This window comes from Ptiloglossa arizonensis, chromosome 10 (assembly GCF_051014685.1).
Source record: "Ptiloglossa arizonensis isolate GNS036 chromosome 10, iyPtiAriz1_principal, whole genome shotgun sequence".
In the NCBI taxonomy this organism is placed as follows: domain Eukaryota; kingdom Metazoa; phylum Arthropoda; class Insecta; order Hymenoptera; family Colletidae; genus Ptiloglossa; species Ptiloglossa arizonensis.
In genome coordinates this window covers 15,803,419-15,823,171 of record NC_135057.1, presented here as the reverse complement: position 1 = coordinate 15,823,171, position 19,753 = coordinate 15,803,419, and the positions used below count along the sequence as shown (strand labels likewise).

The window sequence follows — 19,753 nt, the reverse complement described above, 5'->3', positions numbered from 1 at the left end:
GGATCCACTAATTTATCGAAATTTTATATTATGATAGAATTGAGATTTTTAGTAGCATCTTATGATGTAATTGATAATTTAATTGGTACTCAATACATCGAACTTACTACTGCGATTATTCAAATTCACAGTTGATTCAAGCATCGCGCAAGTGCGCAAGCGCGCGATTTTATACTATACAATTGCACCGTTAAACACTGTCGTCTGCATTTCGGTGTCTCAAAGTTGTGTCTTGTGCAAATACATTTATTTAATGTTAATTTGTACTTTTAAATAAAAAAATGATACTTTGAACTTATAGAAGTGACTGTCATCGTCGATAAATGAATGTCTTTCTTCGAGCCAAATATAATTCACTTATTTTATTGAGATGCTAACGGAAAGTCGAAACGAAGGTTAGGATGAGAAGTATTGTTAATATTTTGAAAATGTTCGTTGCGTTTTTCTATGATTATGCGCGCGGATTATCTTACATCATCACTACAATTTTGGTTCTGAGTTATTGCTTACACCCAGCTAGATTCGCTTCGCATTACACTTTTATAAAGGCACAAGACATCTATGATGAAATGGAAAGATCTTATCCAGCAAAAGATAACTCTTGCACGATTACAATCAATTCCAGAAGATCTCAGTTGCTTTATCCTGAAGAACATAGTCGAGAAGATCCAGTGGCAATGGCACGACGTTTAGGGATACTACCTGGAGGACAGTGGAAGCCTCTTAATTGTCATCCTCTCTTTAATGTAGCAATCATTTTACCATATCGAAATAGACAAACTCAACTTGCTATTTTCATGAATTACATTCATCCTTTCTTGCAAGCTCAGAATCTGGATTACAGAATATTTGTGATAGAACAAAGTCCTATGCGCGAATTCAATCGTGCCAAACTTTTCAATGTTGGATATACAGAGGCGACCAAAGTAAACGATTTTCACTGTTTCATCTTTCAAGATATAGATCTAATACCTCAGAATCCTGACAATATTTATGCTTGCACAAAAATGCCTAGGCATATGAGTTCAAGCGTCAATACATTCCGTTACAATTTACCTTATAATGGCTTATTTGGAGGTGCAATAGCATTAACTCGCAAACAATTTGAAAGAGTTAATGGATTTTCCAATATTTTTTATGGATGGGGTGGAGAAGACGATGATTTTTATAGTCGTCTACAATCCCGAGGTTTTCAGGTAAATTGACCATTGTTACATTAAAATGAATAAGCACATTGTATTATACATAAAAACATGTAAACCTATGTTGGATTTCAGGTTGCCCGTTTTGGACCTGATATTGCCCAGTATTATATGTTAACACATAAAAAGGAATCTCCAAACAGTGCAAGATTTGAAAATTTAGAAACTAGTGCGAGAAGATACGAGACTGATGGCATTAGCAATTTAGAGTATAGAGTTTTAAATCATCAATTAAGGCCATTATATTCTTGGATTTTAGCAGACGTTTAGTCTATTTGGTTGTTCCTGATTATTTTCTATTGTTTTGCAAACAAATTTGTTGTTTAAATACATTTGCCACAATTTGGGTTAATAACAACAAAGTTCATCTTCATGTAACTGTTTGAACATTCAAAATAATTAAATGTTCTTTCTTTTATTTTTATTTTTTTCTTGCTTATAACTCAGTTTTTGAATATGTTAGGATTTTTTTGATTCTTTGGCCTAATTTATCTTATGAATTTTCTATGGGATTTAAGCCCGGAGATTGTGGTGGTAGGTATAAAATTTTAGGGCAATTAAATAACCAATATTTCTATACTACACGAGCCTTATGCATCGGATCGTTATCTTGACAAAATTTGAAAGTATTTTGTATTTATTTATTTATTTATTTATTTATTTATTTATTTATTTATTTATTTACGGACACAAACCTTTTAATATACAGATAAAAAGAAATACAAAGGTAGCTAGATGTATGTAGATAACACATGAGAGAGACTATGTTTAAAAGTATGGAGAAAGTTAAAGAAATCGAACGAATTGCCGTAATTGTTCACAAAACTGGTATTTTTTCGTTTTCACGGCATGTTTCTAAGAATTACTAGATCGCAAAAGGTATACAAGTGTCCCTATTAATGTGACAACGTTTTGTTCAAAATCTATTTTATAATTAAATATAATGGTTAGGAAGCAATTGTTTGTATATTTTCAATCTACAATAAATGATTTATCTTTTTCTAAAATAAGCAGTATGATAAATAAATCGTACTCTCTTATACAAAGTAACAAATACAGAAATAGTGCTGTGTTCAAATATTAATGTAAGTAACTGTATATGCTACTATGCCAAATATCATATCGATAAATGTTTCTTGCCATAATATTGAGATTTGTTTTAGGAACAAACTTTTTATTGATAGTTAATTTACTAATCACTGCATAATAATCTGTTTAAAGTATTTAAATTAAATATTGAGTCATGTTGGTATTACAAGTTTAATAGTACAAAACTTCTTTATATATACAAAGAATTGTAGTTTGTTCCTCTAGTTGTATGCCTAAAAATCAAAGTATTGATATAATCACGTCAATTTTTTCCTAATATATTCTTAATTGCGTTATTTAATACTCGATATTTTTGAGTATTATATTTATATCGACTGAAAACGAGTATTGTAATTACATTCATGGTTTTTAATTATTGTATCAACGGTAAATTATCGACGTAGAATAAGTTTGCGTAAGTTAAATGTCAAATGTAACCGAAACAATCGAATTTATATTATTGGTTGTAAGTGATTTTAAGTACTAACATGATAAACATAATATAATGAACTGTAATGAAGTTTTTAGAGTTGTACTTTCGTGCCGTTCGAAAAAATTCTAATTTCAAAATAAAAAAGCGCAAAGTTCAAATTTTAAATCATCGAAAATATTTCACTATATAAGTTATTTCAATATAAATTAGAATGTATGTATTAAGCATTTGAAAGAGAAATGTACACAAAAAGATTGTTGTAAATCATGCTATACTATATAATTGTAATCTTTAAAATTTGAAACCACGTAACTGTTATTTGTTTGTGCATGTACACCAAAGTAGTGTACGTGTATAGTAAGTAGATATTTCGTATCCACGTAATTTTAATTTTACCTTTAAACAAAAACATATCGTATTTCTAATCATACATAAGTTAAAAAAATAACTCATTCTTTTAGTTAAATATTTTAGTTTTATTTCGATTAAAAAACAAAACTAGAAGAGATTCGATTTCTCAAAAACGAACACGAGTGTATTGCGGGCAATAGTGCCGCGTGTATTTTTATTAGCATTTTTTAACCTATTACTTATTACATGGGTTTCAGATATGTAATTAAAAAAATAACGATAAGGTGTGAGAATGACTGTAAAAATGTATATGTATAGCGAAGAATGTATGATCGCAAAAAGTACGATACAAATTATAATAAAAAGAAAGATTGATGTGTACATGTATGAGTATAAATATAATTCTCTCTTTCACTGTTGCTGCTGCTGCTCTCTCTCTCTCTCTCTCTCTCTCTCTCTCTCTCTCTCTCTCTCTCTCTCTCTCTCTCTGTGTATACATGAATCAGACGTAATTACATTATAAACTAATTATGAAGTTTAATGTAAATTGTTACAATATAGTAAATATATGATGCACCAGTGCTGAGTTTAATCACACTGGATTCATAAGTAGAGCAAGTTGATCTTTTCGAATAAGTGTCATCAAATTTGATCGAAACTATGTAAATTGAAATGTATAATGATAATGAATCTTCAAATTCTTCGTCACTTAAGATATTTCGTAATGCTTCGATATATACTTCATCCTCGAAATACGAAAAGTACTCCGTTGTGCACAAAATTGTTAAATGAGAATTGCTTGATGTAGTAATCTTCTTTGCACTATTTCGCTACTGGTACTTGTACGTAGTACATTCTTGGGTAAGCACTGTACAGTTGTAAAGAAAAAACAAATATAGGTTTTATTAAACGAACGAGCATATTTTGTTCCAAGTGTTATTGCAATACGTGAAGCTGAAAGCTATCGCGTGAATTAAATTTTAAAACAATACGAGCATTTTTAAATATTATTATGTAAAAGGGTGTACTAAAACTTAATGGAGAGAAAAAAAAACAACGAGTTCAAAAACTAATATTACTAATTTATTATTTCCTAAGAGTCTTAGAATAGAGTAGTAATGTAATATCATGAAAACGTATAGGAAAGATATATATATATATATATATATATATATATATATATATATATATATATATATATAAAAAAATGTAATGTATTCCCAAGAATGGAGTATCACCGTTCTCAATTACCAGTACACAACCAGCATACTATTCGGATAATACGCGCACATACCTATCCGCCTATGGAAAAATCGAGTACAAGTATTTGTGTGTGTATACATAAAATCTATGTACAATGATACTCAACATATTATGAGTCAGACAGTTCCTGATAACGTGCGTACATCATTTTCTTTACGCAATCTTTGTACGTGTCCCCCGGTAACGCACTATACGACGACGATTTTGCCCCTAAACCGGCAGTAGGAACTCTTCTTTCCGCTTCAATGATACTTGTTCTACCTTGGTTAGATTTTCCAAGTCCCATTCCTTCACTCCACCCCATTTTTTGTAACAATTTATTGCCAACATTGTCCGAACCAATACCGGCTCTCGTAGGTTCTTCGTAAGATACGGATATATCCTCTACTCTAGTTTTCAAGTATTTTTCTTTGAGTTTATTTGGCTGTGGTGGCTCTGGTTCTCCGTACTTTGCCCTCCTCTCTTTAGCACGATCCCGATATTTATTATTTCTTTGCTGCGGGTCATTTGGATCCAGACCACGCACTTGATACCAGTTTTCCAAATTCTGTTTGTGAAGGTCGGACAATTGTTGATGACGAAGTAACGCTTCTTTACTTGGAAATTGTCGTTTACACAATAAGCAAGCTAATTTAGTCCAATCTGTATGTTGTCTTTCTTCTTGTTGAACATCTTCTATTTCCTCTTCTGTGTCACTACCTCCACCATAAGCAGCGACTAAACCATTATTTCCGCTTTGATCTTCATCCTCATGGTAAGACGTTGCTAAAGATTTCTTTTCTAATATAGCATATCCTGCATCCGCCGCTCCACTTCCGACTCCCTGATTGCCATCACCACCAGCAAATTCCGAATTCCAATTGCTCTTTGCATTTTCTTTCTTTTGATTCAATGTTTTTGCCCAACGTTCCATATCTTTCGCTATTTTCTTTGCTACTTTCACTTTATCTTGTTTGCTGTCTTTCTTTTTACTTTCGTCTTCCTTTAATACTTCTTGAGTCGCACTGGTGACTGTTGAAGTTGTCGCTTGATTGGTGATTGTATTTGTTGAGTCAGTGCTGCTAGCGGTGGCAGTTATTGTAGTCCCGCTACTCGTAGTTCCTGTTGCTTGCGTTACGGCTGTAGCAGTCTATATACACATACAACATAAATATTAGGAATTAAAATATCGATTAATTCTAGAAATATCACATTACAATAACAAAATATATCAATTTTAATTACCTTTGCTGGTTGATATGAGAATGATTCAGCATCCCAATAAAGGAATTGTTGTGTGTGACTATTATAATAATATTGCGAATTAGGATCATAATATAATCCTGTACTTGGATCGTAGTAGTAGCCTGACGATTCGTCGTAGTGATAAGTACTAACATCTGGTACAGCTACAATACATATTAATACATTGTAAAAAAAAAAAACTTTTTAAACTAAAATTAAAATAATTTGTTCCGTTGATATAAACTTACAGTATACTTTACCATCACTAGCATGCGCAGGCACTCTTCCACTCGCTAATGAGGTACTAGTTGGCGCAGAAGGCATTGGTCTGTTCTTCATTTCATCTGCATCTCCTAACTTTCTGGATGCTTGTAGTTGCTGTATAGCAGATTGTGCTACGGCTGCTGCCGCGTTCACTCTATCGGTTTGATTTAAAGACGGTAATGTAATCGCGGATCCCTGCATTATTTGATTTTGATAATATTGCGTATAATACTGAAGATAGTGAGCTTTCTGTGCAGGTGTCTTAGCATATAAGTTGGCACTATACTCCGCCAATTGAGCAACATCATCTAAAGTGTATCTTTGTGGTTGGCTATCGTTTGCCTTCCATGTATTGGTGTTATTTATTTGATGGAGTTTACAATAAGTGATTTCTACTTTTCTACCATCCACCACCAATCCTTGCTTGGTGAGGGCCGTGTGTAAATACATGGCATCCACTACGTTGCCCATTTCCAAGTAACAAACACCTCTCGATGTATTGGTAAGAGAATCGCGTCCAATACGGATACTACGTATTGGCATTGACGAAAGGTTTTTCATTGCTTGCAAAACTGAATCTTCAGTTGTTAATACGTCCAATCCTCGAAGAAGAACGGTATTTGTAGGATGCGGGCTGATTTCGTCACTACCTTCTCCACCTTCTTCGCTTTCTGCTCGAGAGGCGGAACATTTAAAACATGTTTCGCGTCTCTTGAAATTATGTGCACCACACTTCAATAAGAAAAAAGCAGTATTGATGATGGTTGTTTTACTCAATAACGAATATTAGATACTTTTAAGCAGGTATACCTTAACGCAGTGCCAATCTTGAGTGTTCTTTGCTGGTGGCTTATCTACATGGCAATCTTTCGGTATACTGTACTGCATCAAGGCACGATATTGGTCCTGCAGCATCAGTACTCCCTGAAACAGAGAATTTCAGTGTTATCCCGTCCAACATCCTCCCAAAGCCTCTGTTTATCCCGTAAACTTCCTTCTTGGTTGACGAAATTATAGTTTTCTACTTCATAGCTTTCCGTCTCGAACGAACAGTAAAGAAAATGTCGTGGGCTTATATAATGTGGGCCATTCCACACGGCTTGCGGACCGACTCTATGTACATGCGCGACAACTTTTTCTTTTCGTTTTTGGTTCGATCAAAGAATTGAATTCGTGGAAACAAGCAAACGCACAATGATTGCTTGCATACAAATTTATATGTGAACAAGGAAGTCGTGCACAAAATTTTCATTCATTTAAAATGCTCGGTCAATTGGTAATTGCATCGAGAACAAAGTTAAATGGTAAAAGCAGACTTAAATGACGTAATTAAAAATAAGCATTTCGTATCGAATGAATATAGCGAAAAGTGTGATTTGTACAAATAAATCATCATGCCGGATAATATGCACTGTACGCAAAAAGATAAGACGATTGGAATGACCCTCCTCCGATCTTCATTGTTAGTCCACAAACTTTTATGATAGATAGAGGATAGGTAAAAAGCACGCGCCGCGGCCTTTTTTTTTTTTTATAATAACTTTAATCCAATAGACGGAATTGCGAGCGAGTTAAGAAAAGTCTGCAAAGTATGTGGGGACTCCTAGATAAGTAATTAGGTACGGTAGATTGAAGTAGCCTTTTGATAGGTGCACAGCCATGGCCATGGGGAAGGCCAGGGGGCTGCGTTACCGTGCCTTGCCGCCACGGGGCGTCGGTGGCACGCGTACAACGCATCGGTTGGGTATCTGGACTGAACTTCTTTCTACCTGTTTCATCTCCATCCACCGTGCGGCCTCCTGAGTCGCGTTAAACTCGACGAATGCAAAACCTCGCGAAGCACCTATACAGAGCAAATACACACATATCCAAAGTTAATCCACGTTTTGCCTGGATGTCTCTACTCTGAGAGGGCAGGCAATCACAGCACCAACCATTGACAGACTGAGTTTCAAACGAAGTATTTCTTCGCTTCGTCGCTTGCTTTCTTTTCCATTTGCCTAAAGCTCAGCAGAACAAACTCTACACGGATGAAAGACGATATCTATCGTGTTTTTTTTTCCCACGCGAATTTTTATTTACTTTAATGCCAGACCTACAAAAATCTTAACCTTTTTTGTTTCTTTTACTACCATAAATAGACCCAAGAAACAATTGTAGAGATCTTATAAAGAGAACTATCTCTTTCAAATATTTCTGTATGTTACACATTTATCATATATGCGAATGATATCAAATATTGGTAATCCATACAATACAGCCAAGATGTTTATCAAAGGAGAATGTGTACGTGTAACTTATAAGAAAGTATAATTGATATCACAGAGATTTGAGATGTTATTTTGGCAGTACAACAACCGAGTAGACTTGGTTGGCAGATATACATTTTAGTTATTTTAAATATAGGATATAGAGTTCTTAATAAATATTTTACTCCACCCTTGCTAGATGAATAATGATGTTCTGATTTCCCTCAAAATATTCTTCCTGCATTTGTTATAGAACTTACCTTACTCCAAGAGTAGAAAATGAATTAATGATTTATATTCAATCGATAGTCATTATATTCATTATACTGCTTGAATAATTTTGGGGTATGCATGATTGGTACCGACATGAGACTAAGGTAGAGATTTTTACCCAATATGATAAAAAATTGTTCGAATTCTTTTAATTACTTGTAAAATTAATGAAACTATTGGAATTTCAAACAATTTTTTCCTAACGATCATTAAAAAATGCATCAATAACTTAGACTACACAAATCTAACGCAACCTGCCGAGGTGAAAAGCAGTTCACTAGTTTGCACATTAGGTCGAGGGGAAGTTTTAAGTTATGAAAATAAGGATAGTTACCTGTATCCTTTTTACGAATCAGCCTGATGTCCTTGGGCATGAGACCACAGTTGAGGATGTCTTGCCGCACCTGTGATACACACATCATAATGATAACAGAGATGCATGCGTGCAAATGCTGGCTCACAAGTGGCCAATTATGTTGGGCCACTAAGTTGACAACCTACGTCATTTTCTGTTATATGCTGAGCAAGCCCACGAATCATTATGGTGTTGTTCGGAGATTGAGATTTGTAGTGGATGCCTTCCATGGACGAACCGTAAGTACGTCCATGGTCGTGCTCAAAGTCCATACTTTCTCTGCTATGATCATCGTCACGATCCCGATCTCTGTCCTCCCGTTTCCCTCTACGATCCCTGTCCCTATCCCTATCTCTGTCTCTTCTAGAGCGATCTCTATCTCTATCACGATCACGATCGCGATCTCTGTCTCTTTCTACGGAATCTCTGTCCCTTTGTCTCCCATAACGATCTTCTCTGTCTCTGTAGCTACGGTCTCTGTCATCTCTGCTACGATCCCTCCTGTCTCTTGAACGATCTCTTTCGCGGTCTCTGTCTCTACCACGATGGTTTCTGTATTCTGGACTGCGATGGTCCCTATCGCGATGATCATTGTCACGGTGTTCCGTATAATCTGGTGATCTGCTGCTTCCATAATCGTTGCGATAGTCATAGTCAGAATTATGCCCTCTTCTTTCAGGCCCATACCCTGGCTCCCAAGGGTCAATATTGTTACTGTACATGTTATCCATGCATTTAAGATATTTCTGAAATAATTGAAATTATTTTAATTACTTTTATTATAACGATCCTTTAAATAAAAGATACGAAGCATAAGAAAAGTAATCGAATCTTTGCTATTTCACAATTTAAAAAGTTAAGAGCAGTCACTTAAATTACAAATGGTAGCCAATAAGCAATTGAAATTCAATTAAAGCAGCGAGAAAAGCACTTTATCTAATTAACACATGTCGTATTATATAGTTCTAAACAATATGTACTAATACAAAGAATCAGTTACATAAAATACGAAAAACAAATAACAATAATCTACAATGAACGTCAGTAAATTTATTAATTACTTAATGTACTATTCGTTATTTGCATTTCATTTGGAACCTAATTTTTATTAAAAGACAATACGATTTTAGGATATTTCCACCAAAAAAAACAGTACACTTTATATTACCATGACAGATTTCATAAAAAATTCTCAAACGTAATCTTACAGTGAATACACGTAATATTACAGACTTAAGTTCCATTAATATTATAAACCCGTACAACAGTTAAATAGCATTGAAACGTTAAGAAAAAAAAGAATGGCATAAACCAAAAAATACAAAAGGATCGAATAAAAAAATTATGATCAGCAAAGCGAACGAAACATCGTGGCGTTGATTAATAATCATTACCCAATGTTATTACGTTCTGTAGAGTTCTTCACAATACACCAAATTTTCACAAAATGATCTCTGTGTCGTGGTGAATCCGTGCGTACTTAATTTCCACTTACTTTACTGTTTCTTCGTACAATCAAATAAGAAATAGCGTGATACGCACAATGGCGTGGTTACGCCTCTCGTTTCTTCCGTACAATATGGCGGCGTCTGTGGAGGACGGGCCCATTACGTGTCCATGAACGTATGCTGTCTAGAAATGTTTCCGAGATGGCGCTTCAACGTGTTTCATGTTTGTCGTTAATTCTAAATTCAAAAATTCAAGATTCGATTGTACTTTTTCGCCTCACTAAGAATCAGGTTAGAACTTTATCTTCTTATAAACATTTTTTTTTCATATGCATAAGCATATTTGTTTTTATTAAGCATAAATTCTTTTTGCTTACAAATTGATTCAAGAAATTGAGACTATTTGCGTAATAACGTGATCTAACCAAAAGTAACACGAAGCTTTTTGCATAAAGAGAAAAGATAAACAGTATTATTAAATTTGTCTGTATATTGAAATTTGAAATTTATAAATATAAAATTATTTTGTAAAGTAAGTTTACAGTTGAATATAAATTTCACAAAGGGGGAGTTTTTAAGAAAAAGAACGCAAGGTGGCAGCACTTTACTAAGTTGATCTCCCGCCTCAAGACGTTAGAATTGAAAGAATTGTGGTGGTAGATGTGTGTCATTTGATAAATCTAAATTTCTATTTATATTTTAAATTCTATCATTGGTCGTCACGATAAATATAGTGTCGATAAAAATGTGTAACGTTTTAATAAAAGAGTGATTTCCTCTTTTCGTTCTACTGCCTTCTTTTAACTTGGTTGAAAATTTCAACATTTTTTCGGTCGATCTTTGTAATATAACATTATATGCTGTAAAGAAATTAGTTTTACGTGTGTTTTCGTTTATCAAAAAGTTTCAAAAACAACGAATGACCGCTGGGAACACAATATTGTCAACAATATATCATTGTATACGAACACAGTCGACTTTGAAAAACATTAATGTCCATTTTCGTCAAGTAATGCGAGGCAAAATGTTCAAGACACTTTTCTTAGTCGAATTTATATTTTAAACGTTGCAATGAATTCTTATTATGCAATACAAATCTAAAGAGGTTTTTCCTGTATAACCTCAAACTGTACATTAAAAACTGTGAAAGTTAGTGTATTGGTACGGTATACCAATTATTATTGTTGCGAACAATCGAACAAATAGTGAAAAAGTGTTAAAATCATCAACGTATCTTCTACATTAGAAGTACCTTCACCTTCCTTTGTATGGAAATGTATCACGTGACTGCACTCTGTAAGTACATAAATATAAAATGTCGCACGTGCATGGTGGAGTATGTTTGATTTTCTCGTAACTTGACTAATCGAAGTACAAAAATGCATTGTTTTCGTTCGCGATCAGCACACATTAATTCGTCATTGTATCAAACAATGATAATACATTGAACGAAAATGTGTGAATGAATTCTGCAAATGTGCGATTGCAGAATCGAAATTCTAAATCAGTCATTTATTCTATTCTCGATTATCACGAAAACATGACACGAAGTGACTCGCAAGTGAGACTACGAAGAGATCTACATAGATCAGTCTACAAAATTAACAAATTTCAAATACATCAATTTGCCGATTGTGTGAAATACATGCTAGATAGGTTATATTAATGAATTATTTTTCATTTAGAATAAACGTTGGTAAAAATTGTAAGATTGTAGTATTGCAACGAGATTTTTAGTAATAAGAATATTGTACGATAAACTAAAATTTTTAGCAATGTTTTCGTTGCATAACAAGTGTTTGTGAAAGGAATTCAGTACGGGTAACCAGGGTCGATCTTCGCCCACGTTGTACCTAGTCAGATCGCGCGAATTCGTTAAAATTCGGGTACGCTCGGGCCCTTAGGTGGTTGTCGGTGGTCGGTTGCTACTGCACAGGACGTCTGGTTGCGCGCATCATTGCTGAATAAAGGGTACCTCGACCCTTCTGCATTCCATAAATTTAACCCTGGCTGCAACGAGATTGAAGTTATCTTCACGTATAGCATTTGAATTTCGTAAATATTATTTGTTGGCATTTATTTAGAAATTTTTGATCGATTTGCAGGTACGACTTCTATGCATTTAGCGTGCCATTGATTTGAATTGGGTAGCCGAGTATTTACAATTATGTATTTCCATTAATATTTAAAATTTCATTAATACCGTAGTACTGTGTTTATTTGACTTTGTCGTATAAATGACAGCTACGTTCGAATAGTAAATTTACGACGAAAAGATCTTTGAATGTATCGAGTAGCTTAATCGATCTAGCAAAGGAAAGATTCAAGTTCGAGTTCTGATTCGATAATTTGACAAATCGATTGTTTCTCCTTAGAGGTAGGTATACGTTTGTAAAAGCAATACGCAAAGGAAGAACATAAGAAAATCTATGCTCGAGAAAACAAGGATCGTAGAAATGTTTCCGTTTAAAAGGAGGTCGTCGTAAACGGCTCGTCGGAGACGCGATAACGTTGCTTCCGATACCAAATCAGGAAACAGGGTTCGTTTACACAGGGCTGTCTTGACCCCAGCACACGATTCCAGGGTTACTCCGTCGCTGGTTGCACGAGCCGAGTGTTGGTGGTTCGTTGCAGCCCGTGCGTGTTTACTCGGCATTGTAGAGGTCGCTAGCTCTACCTGGGGACACGTTCGCGGGTGAAGGAGCACGACACACGGAAGGGAATAGGGACGTTAGGGCGCGTGCGAGATAGAAGGCGCGCTACGAGAAGACGAGAAAACGAGCGAGAGAGAGAGCGAGCGCGAGACAAAACGATGACGCGAACGAAACGGAGACGGAAACATTCGAAAGAGGTCTGTTATAATGAGAGAAGCGTAAGAGGAAAGTAAGAGAATGACAGACTAGCGAGAAGAGGACGAGACATCGAGAGGGGAATAGCGAAGCGGAGCGACGGAGAAGGGGATACGAGAACGGGAAAAATGAATCGCAGATGCAAAAACAATGGAAACGAAAGAGACAGAAACGCGAAAATAGGGAGTTGGAATAACAAGAGAGACCAAAAGAGAAAAATAGTAGGGAGAAGGACAAATAGCACCGAGAGAAGGAAAAATCGAGGGAGAGTGTGAAGCAAACTGCGCGAAGGGTCGCGATACGTGTTATAGAAGGAGAGAGAAAGGAACAGGCGTTCGTGCGCAACCAGTACGACGCAGACAGCTCGTCTATATACTTGGTTCAACGACCACCGCCCTAGTCTCGTCCAACCCCGAAGTACCGGGCGGCTCGGTGGCCATGCGTTGCCAGCGGGGTGGGGGGAGTTACCGAGGGGGATGAAAGGAAGCGGTGGATGCAGGGCGGCGAGTGGGGGCCACGGCGGGGGCGTCGATGGGAAGGCGAGAGGGAAGAGAACCGAGGCGGTGTCGAGCGGAACGAACCACGGGCCACGGGCCAGTTCCGTCTCGAGTCCAGGAGTAGAAGAGCTACTGGCCGCTTGTCTGCTCCCTTCTTTCGCTATAGTTTCATTTCTTTCCGTTTTAGTTCATTCTTCAGTTCCGATTGATTGACACATTGTACACACACCCACACCCACGTCACACATATACATACACGTACACGTACACGTACCTAAATCCATACACACATATTGACACGTTTACGTATGTACCGTAACGTACGAACGCCGCGCGACACATTATACATCGCGGTTCGTATACGTGCAACCTGTACATCGGGTTAACTCTCTCTCACGCGTACACACACATTGAACACACAGCCACGCGCAACGCACACACGAAACATCGATACCGACATACAACACGCACACACATATATAGGAGACGGGCATAGAGGCGCGAACGCGTACGCCGTACGTCTTCTGATATTTTGTATCGCGCGCAACAGACACAGAAACGTACGCGATAAATTCAGCCGACGTTGGTTCTCGTTTTGGTGAATATCGACGAAGACGCTGCTCGCTACACTCGATATATATTTGGGTATATCGGTTCCTTGCGTTGTTCGTTGTGTTAGCTCCGATGCACGGACACACCCGCGGCCGCACGGCGTATCTGTAGCCCCGTACCCTGGCCAGGTGTTTACCGCGTAGTACCTGCGTCCTCTGTCCATCCGATGCACGTGCAACAAGCCCGCGGATTGCTTGAGTTTTAGGAAACATAATTGTCGCATTCAGGTACGTGGAAAATATATCTTGTTGTATTATGCGCAAGAGATGATCCAGTCGCGACGCCCGCCGACCCCGGGAGTTGGCGGCGACGATAGGAAATCTACACCCTCGGACGAGAGATCATCGATTCCTTCGATCGTACACAATCATCGTTTCGATCTCGGGACAACGTAACGTTATTTCTTCATTAATTTTTTTCATTTACGTCCGCGTGTTTTTAACGCGAGATGATGCAAAACGCGCGTTCGACAAAACGAAAAAAAATCGCGTTCGATTCAAAGCGCGGGATATCGCGCGTCTCGATCGAAACGGGCGATGATTCTCGTTCGAGGGCCTCGTTGTTACGTTTGTCGGTCGTATTTGTTAGAAAAGATCGATTGCATGCTCGTTAAGGTGTTTTTTCTTTCTTTTTTTCCTCTCTTTATTTCGTTTACGTAGTTAGACGTTACATCGTGCATCAACCGTTCTCGATCGACGAAGCGCGAAGACGCTCGTAGAAATAATTTCCAGTGGATCGATCGGTTCTTCGTCGGGCCGAGTATTTCGTGCGTAGAGTTTTGTGCGTGCCACGCGAACGAACGCAACGTAATATCTGTGTCGTCGGTCTGTGTCGCGGTTCGGAACGTATCATTGGTCATCGATCGGTAACTACTTTGCCATTGAATGATCGATAAATCCTCGTTTCTTTTGTGTTCGATCGGACAGGATCACGAATCGTTCCAGTGAGAAACGTAAACGAATCTAGAAGCGACTATCCAAGTAGCGTGTAAACGCAACCGATCGAATCTGCAGAGTTTCGCGATCCCCTGTAACGATTAATCGGTAGTACGTGTAACAACTCTGGTTCGACTTGGACTATCCGTTGTAACGCACGAAGCCAGGACGGGATCACTGAAACCGAACGGGTTGCTCGTGAAATCGCGTGAACTGAGGCGGTAGGAAGCTGGCTCGGGGCTTCTCTCTCTCGAAACGTTTTTTACCTGTCGATCGTTCCTCGATGGCGGTCGAGAACGTCCGAGTCGAGACACCGACGACTCTATCTATTCGACTTGGCGCGTTTACGTGTGACCTTTGCCCTGTTCTTGCCGGTTGCCAGCTCCAAACCGCCCCTTGTCAGCTGATTGAAATCGATAATGGTGAGCCTCGGCACGGCGGGATGTCTCGACGGTGGCTGTACCCTGTCGAGCGGTGCCCCGGGGCTCCGGAACCTGTAGCTCCGGTTCCTGCACCCGCCGACGCCCGTTCCACTTCCAGTTCCGGTCCCGAGCTGGCTCATCCGCGTGCCGCTCATCGATCGGTAACCGCCGCTCGTCGCCGGCTCTGCCTCCTCTTGAAAGAACCTACCGATCGAACCCACGGACTCGTAATATAATACTTGCCGCTCGTGGTAACGAACTGTTAACGCTACGACGACCGTTATCGAGTATTAATACGTGACTCGGCCGGTCAACGGTTATCGCCACGTGTCGTTTATTAAGTTCGGTTTCGCGTTCGAGTTTTCTCATGTCGCGTGTTTCTTATGGTACGTGTATCGATAACGATTTCAAATAATAATATCAAGGGGAATTATCATCGAGCAAACGCGAGACCCTCTATCGTCTATACCGACCTCTTGGTTCCGCAACGATGGAGTCTCGTATTTTTCGTTGCCTGTTGCGTGTCAGTTTCTTTCGATTCTATTCGAAGAGAATTTTGAGAGATTCTATCGGGAATAATATTATTTATCGAATGTTCGATTTTCGCGAACAGTTGTGCAAAGTGCGTCAAAGACGATCAAGTAACAAAATAAATGTCTGGTAAACGCTCGGTGTTAAACGTTCGATGACGACTCGCGGTTGCTTCGACAATGCGAGCGGAAAGGTTCTCGAGATTGAAATTTCGTGTTGCTTTCGAGTGTTGCGAAATACGTGTAAAGTGCGAAAAGGTTACGAAACATTGGGAAGGTATTTGAAGCGGAAAGGTGCCAAAGAAAGCGACAAAGGTGCACGCGGACGCGCGTGTTCGCGAATGACTGCACTTTCGTCTCGTTCGAGTCTACTCTCGGTTTTCATAGCATTGCGACACGAAAGATTCGCGGAGACAATCGCGATGGAATTGATACGAATTGTTAGCAATTGGCTGGAAAATACGTTCTGGAATTCAAGGATCGTGTGAACATCGTAAACCAGAGATGGATGTCGACGAGGTACCGACGTGATCGAATCCTTTGAAAACCGATGGACGTTACGATCGTGGGTCTAAGTACTCGTGTGTTTCTTTTTCGAGTTTGCGAACTAGACGGGGAATAAAACGTTCGATATTACTCGTGAATCCTGGCGAGATGTACAGGAGCGGGTGTTCTGAAGGTTCTCGGTCTTGGTTGTCTGAATGTACGGTGCCTTGGTCGAGATTGACGATTTTTTTTGGCGGTGGGTTGATCGGGAAGACCGGCAGGTATGAGACCCATTAGCTTGTAATATTCTAGAAAAACGCGGGCCAGATTGCGCCCTAGTCTGTAATCTGCGATTCCATTCGATAGTCAAGACTTCTTTCGACATTTATATGCGGACGAAGTGAACTTTGTTTTCCAATTTCATTGGGTTATGAATTATTCAACGGTAATTTGCTTAATCCTCTGTGAAAAATGCAGCGCGAGATAAAGTAAGCGTTGGATCGACGATTAATCTCCGCTCTGATCGACCGAGCGTTTCGAGGACGGTTCGTCCTTTCGATTAATTGGATCGACCGTTTCGGAAGGCTCGCACGTATCGAGATCGTAACCCATGGTTGGACGATCGTACCCGGTTTCCGTTCTCGTACAGATTTTCGAAAGATCCCGTTGAAAAAAAAAAAGAAACAGAAAAATCACAGAGACCCTCGAGTCGTGTCCGAAGATCGCGTTCGAGTCTGAGAAAGAGTCGAATTATCAAAGGATACATCCTTCCTCCGTGTACGGGAATATACCAGATGTTGCCTTCCTATTGTATCCGTGCATCGACACCTCGATGCTGTAGCAGTTGACGTGCTCTTTCAGAATGGAGCACAGATAACGTCGCGCGGTCCCGGACTTGTGCGAGTCCTGATTGTACATCGTGTTCCCGATTTCGTAGTCTTCGGCGTGTTGCGCCAGCAACTTCGGTAGAACGATGTGCCTCTCGTACCTGAGGGGCTGGCCAGCCGTTGGTTAGATAGTGTCACGTGGAAATTGAATCGATCGAACAATATTTTTTTCTCGCTTATCTCTTTTGGTACCAGAGTTCAGTGTTTCTCAAACTTTTCCGATCGCGAGCTACTCGACGAGGATACTACGTCCCCGTTGAAAGATCGTCCATCGCGCGAGGGTGCAACGATCGACGAAAATAAAAGTTTTCGGAACGAGAGATGCTTGCTCGATGCTTCGAAGTTCGAGCATTTGGTGTCACCTGTACGAGAAACTATAGAAGTTACCTGTACACGTCGTCGTACGTATTCCCATAGACGAACACTCCGGTAGCGTTCGTGTGCGCGTGTAGATCCAGAACGCAGTCGAGCGGTGTGCGCGAATTTTTGTCCAGACTCTTCAGCATCGGTTTGACGGCCACCAGAGCAGGATGAAGCCAATCGGAGATTTTGTTCCACGTGCGGTTCAAGTCCGCTCCAATCGCCGTGGATCTTCAACCGGTAGATCGCGATTAACTTCTTTCGATCGTCACGTATCGAACGTTGGATCGACTATTTACCTGTAATTACCGAGAAAGACCCCGTCGGGGTTCAGCATCGGTACTATTTTGAAGACCACGTAATTCCTGAGGACTTGAGCGATGGGGTGACAGCTGACCAAAAAGTCCATCAGACCTTGACAGACGAAGGAAGACGGCGATTCGCCCGGGTGAACCCTGGCGAGAACGACTACCACCCTTCTCGAACGTTCTTGACCGTCGTCCAAGTTCGACGCGATGGTCACCAGCTCGATCTTTCTCTTTTGAATGGAGGTGGCCAGGGTCTCTCTTTTCGTGCAGGTCAACCTGGTGCAAAGGTTGTCCAGGTGGGCCAGGTAGCGGCTGTACGAGTACGGATAAGTCAACGCGAACTGGTAGACGTCTTCCTCGCGATCGAAGGAGAAGGCGAAGCTCAGAACGTAATGATTCTGATGTTGAGCCGATTTGTAGTAGAACACCTAGGGGAAGATGGGGTTGGCGATTGTCGCGTAAAAGGACCACGTTAAATTCGAGTTTATCCCCGTTTCTCTGGAATAACAATGAATCGTCAAAGTTCGCTCACTTGATCCCTGGGTATCCTTTGCCACTTTGGTTTACTGCTGCTCTTCACCAGCGGCGTCATTCCATTCCGGAAGAGACTGGCGCTCTTGGAGAGATTGACGATGTTGAAGACGACTCGTTGGTCCGTTTTCACATTGTCCACGGTGAAGTTGAACCATAGACGAAGACGCGGGTTGCAGGTGTCGGGACGGATGAACAGATCGTACTCGAACTCCGAGATGAGGTCCACTCTGCCCAGGTTACCGGTTTCGAACGAAGCGTCGAAACAGATGTGCCCCTTCTTCGCTTTTCCGCTGTGACCTGGCGGTCGCATTATTATCTTGTTCACGTTGCCCAGTCCGCCCTCTGTGTCGCTGTCTTCGCTCTCTGCAACGACAATTTCCAATCAAAATCGAAAGTTCAAATAGAGAAGACCGCCGAGTAGTATCGGAGGATCGCTCGGTCTTCGAAGATTGCTCGAGACAACTCTTGGAGAAAGAGAGATTAACGAGCGGTGGACACGATTTTCCCGCGAAAAAAAAAAAGAAACGAACGAACCGGCTCTCTGATAGAGGCTGGTGTGCTCCAAAGGATCGCGGCCCTCCCCGAGAGCCATCCTCTCGGCGAGCAAAGACACGGTGATCCAACGAGTAGAAGTCGCGAGAGTAGACTGACTGGTTCGCTCGAGAGCTACATCGTTCCGCGGGGTGGTGTGTTGCCCACCTACGCGATAAAGCTGAAATCGTGCCGTCGGATCGGCACGTTACGGTTAATTCTCGTGTCGGTTCTCGTGCGAGGAATCTCACCGAGGTTCGTGATTCCGCGCGGTTGAATCCGTCCGGGAATCAGGTTGGCGGGAACTCGCGTGGCTGCCACGCGTCAGAGATCTTCGTGGGCTCGTCGACAGCCCCGTGCCGCGTTCAAACGGGTTTCGAAGTCGTTTGCGGTCACGACGAGGAGCGCGAGTCGATCGAAATCTAAACGAAAAACGGTGGAGGAGGGTCCACGCGGATTTCGGTGATTTACTTTCGGGATACGGTTCTTCGACGTTTCGTCGGACTTTTCCGAGTCCTCGTCGTCTAATCTCGCGCGAATCACGTGGGAACGTGAACGGGGCCGGAGCTGTTGCTCTACGGTCACGAAACGATCGGAATTAAACGTTGCGAAACGAACTGGTTCCGAACTGGCTTTCAAACTTTACGGCGC

General features: G+C 40.1%; 4 protein-coding genes across 6 annotated transcripts in view; 2 read left to right on the top strand and 2 right to left on the bottom strand.

Annotated features, from left to right (window-relative positions):
- Positions 1-27: 27 nt before the first annotated feature.
- On the top strand, positions 28-3,526 carry LOC143152057 (beta-1,4-N-acetylgalactosaminyltransferase bre-4). Its single transcript, XM_076321722.1, has 2 exons — positions 28-1,196; positions 1,278-3,526. The coding sequence occupies exons 1-2, from the start codon at positions 402-404 to the stop codon at positions 1,470-1,472; spliced, it is 990 nt and encodes a 329-aa protein (XP_076177837.1). The 5' UTR covers positions 28-401; the 3' UTR covers positions 1,473-3,526.
- Positions 3,527-4,278: 752 nt separating this feature from the next.
- LOC143152235 (RNA-binding protein 5) lies at positions 4,279-10,328 on the bottom strand. 3 transcript variants are annotated; one of them, XM_076322119.1, is made up of 8 exons: positions 10,199-10,328; positions 8,850-9,449; positions 8,683-8,752; positions 7,596-7,669; positions 6,637-6,750; positions 5,811-6,558; positions 5,563-5,726; positions 4,279-5,467 (listed from the first exon to the last, which is right to left on the bottom strand). In XM_076322119.1, the coding sequence occupies exons 2-8, from the start codon at positions 9,432-9,434 to the stop codon at positions 4,448-4,450; spliced, it is 2,775 nt and encodes a 924-aa protein (XP_076178234.1). In that variant the 5' UTR covers positions 9,435-9,449; positions 10,199-10,328; the 3' UTR covers positions 4,279-4,447. The 3 variants fall into 3 exon arrangements, with proteins under 3 accessions (XP_076178234.1, XP_076178233.1, XP_076178235.1); XM_076322118.1 differs by having other exon boundaries at positions 10,098-10,288; XM_076322120.1 differs by having other exon boundaries at positions 5,823-6,558; positions 10,098-10,288.
- Positions 10,329-13,736: 3,408 nt separating this feature from the next.
- LOC143151912 (ELAV-like protein 2) overlaps positions 13,737-19,753 on the top strand; it is a 45,404-nt gene continuing 39,387 nt past the window's right edge. Inside the window, exon 1 of the mRNA XM_076321414.1 lies at positions 13,737-14,336. The gene's annotated coding sequence lies outside the window, so the exon portion shown is untranslated. The remainder of the gene's footprint in view (positions 14,337-19,753) is intronic.
- On the bottom strand, positions 15,196-19,163 carry LOC143152269 (cytosolic carboxypeptidase 6). The gene is made up of 8 exons (XM_076322188.1): positions 19,106-19,163; positions 18,570-18,934; positions 18,029-18,465; positions 17,757-17,960; positions 17,247-17,470; positions 16,634-16,829; positions 15,311-15,670; positions 15,196-15,221 (listed from the first exon to the last, which is right to left on the bottom strand). Exons 1-7 carry the CDS (start codon positions 19,161-19,163, stop codon positions 15,367-15,369), a joined length of 1,788 nt encoding a protein of 595 aa, XP_076178303.1. The 3' UTR covers positions 15,196-15,221; positions 15,311-15,366.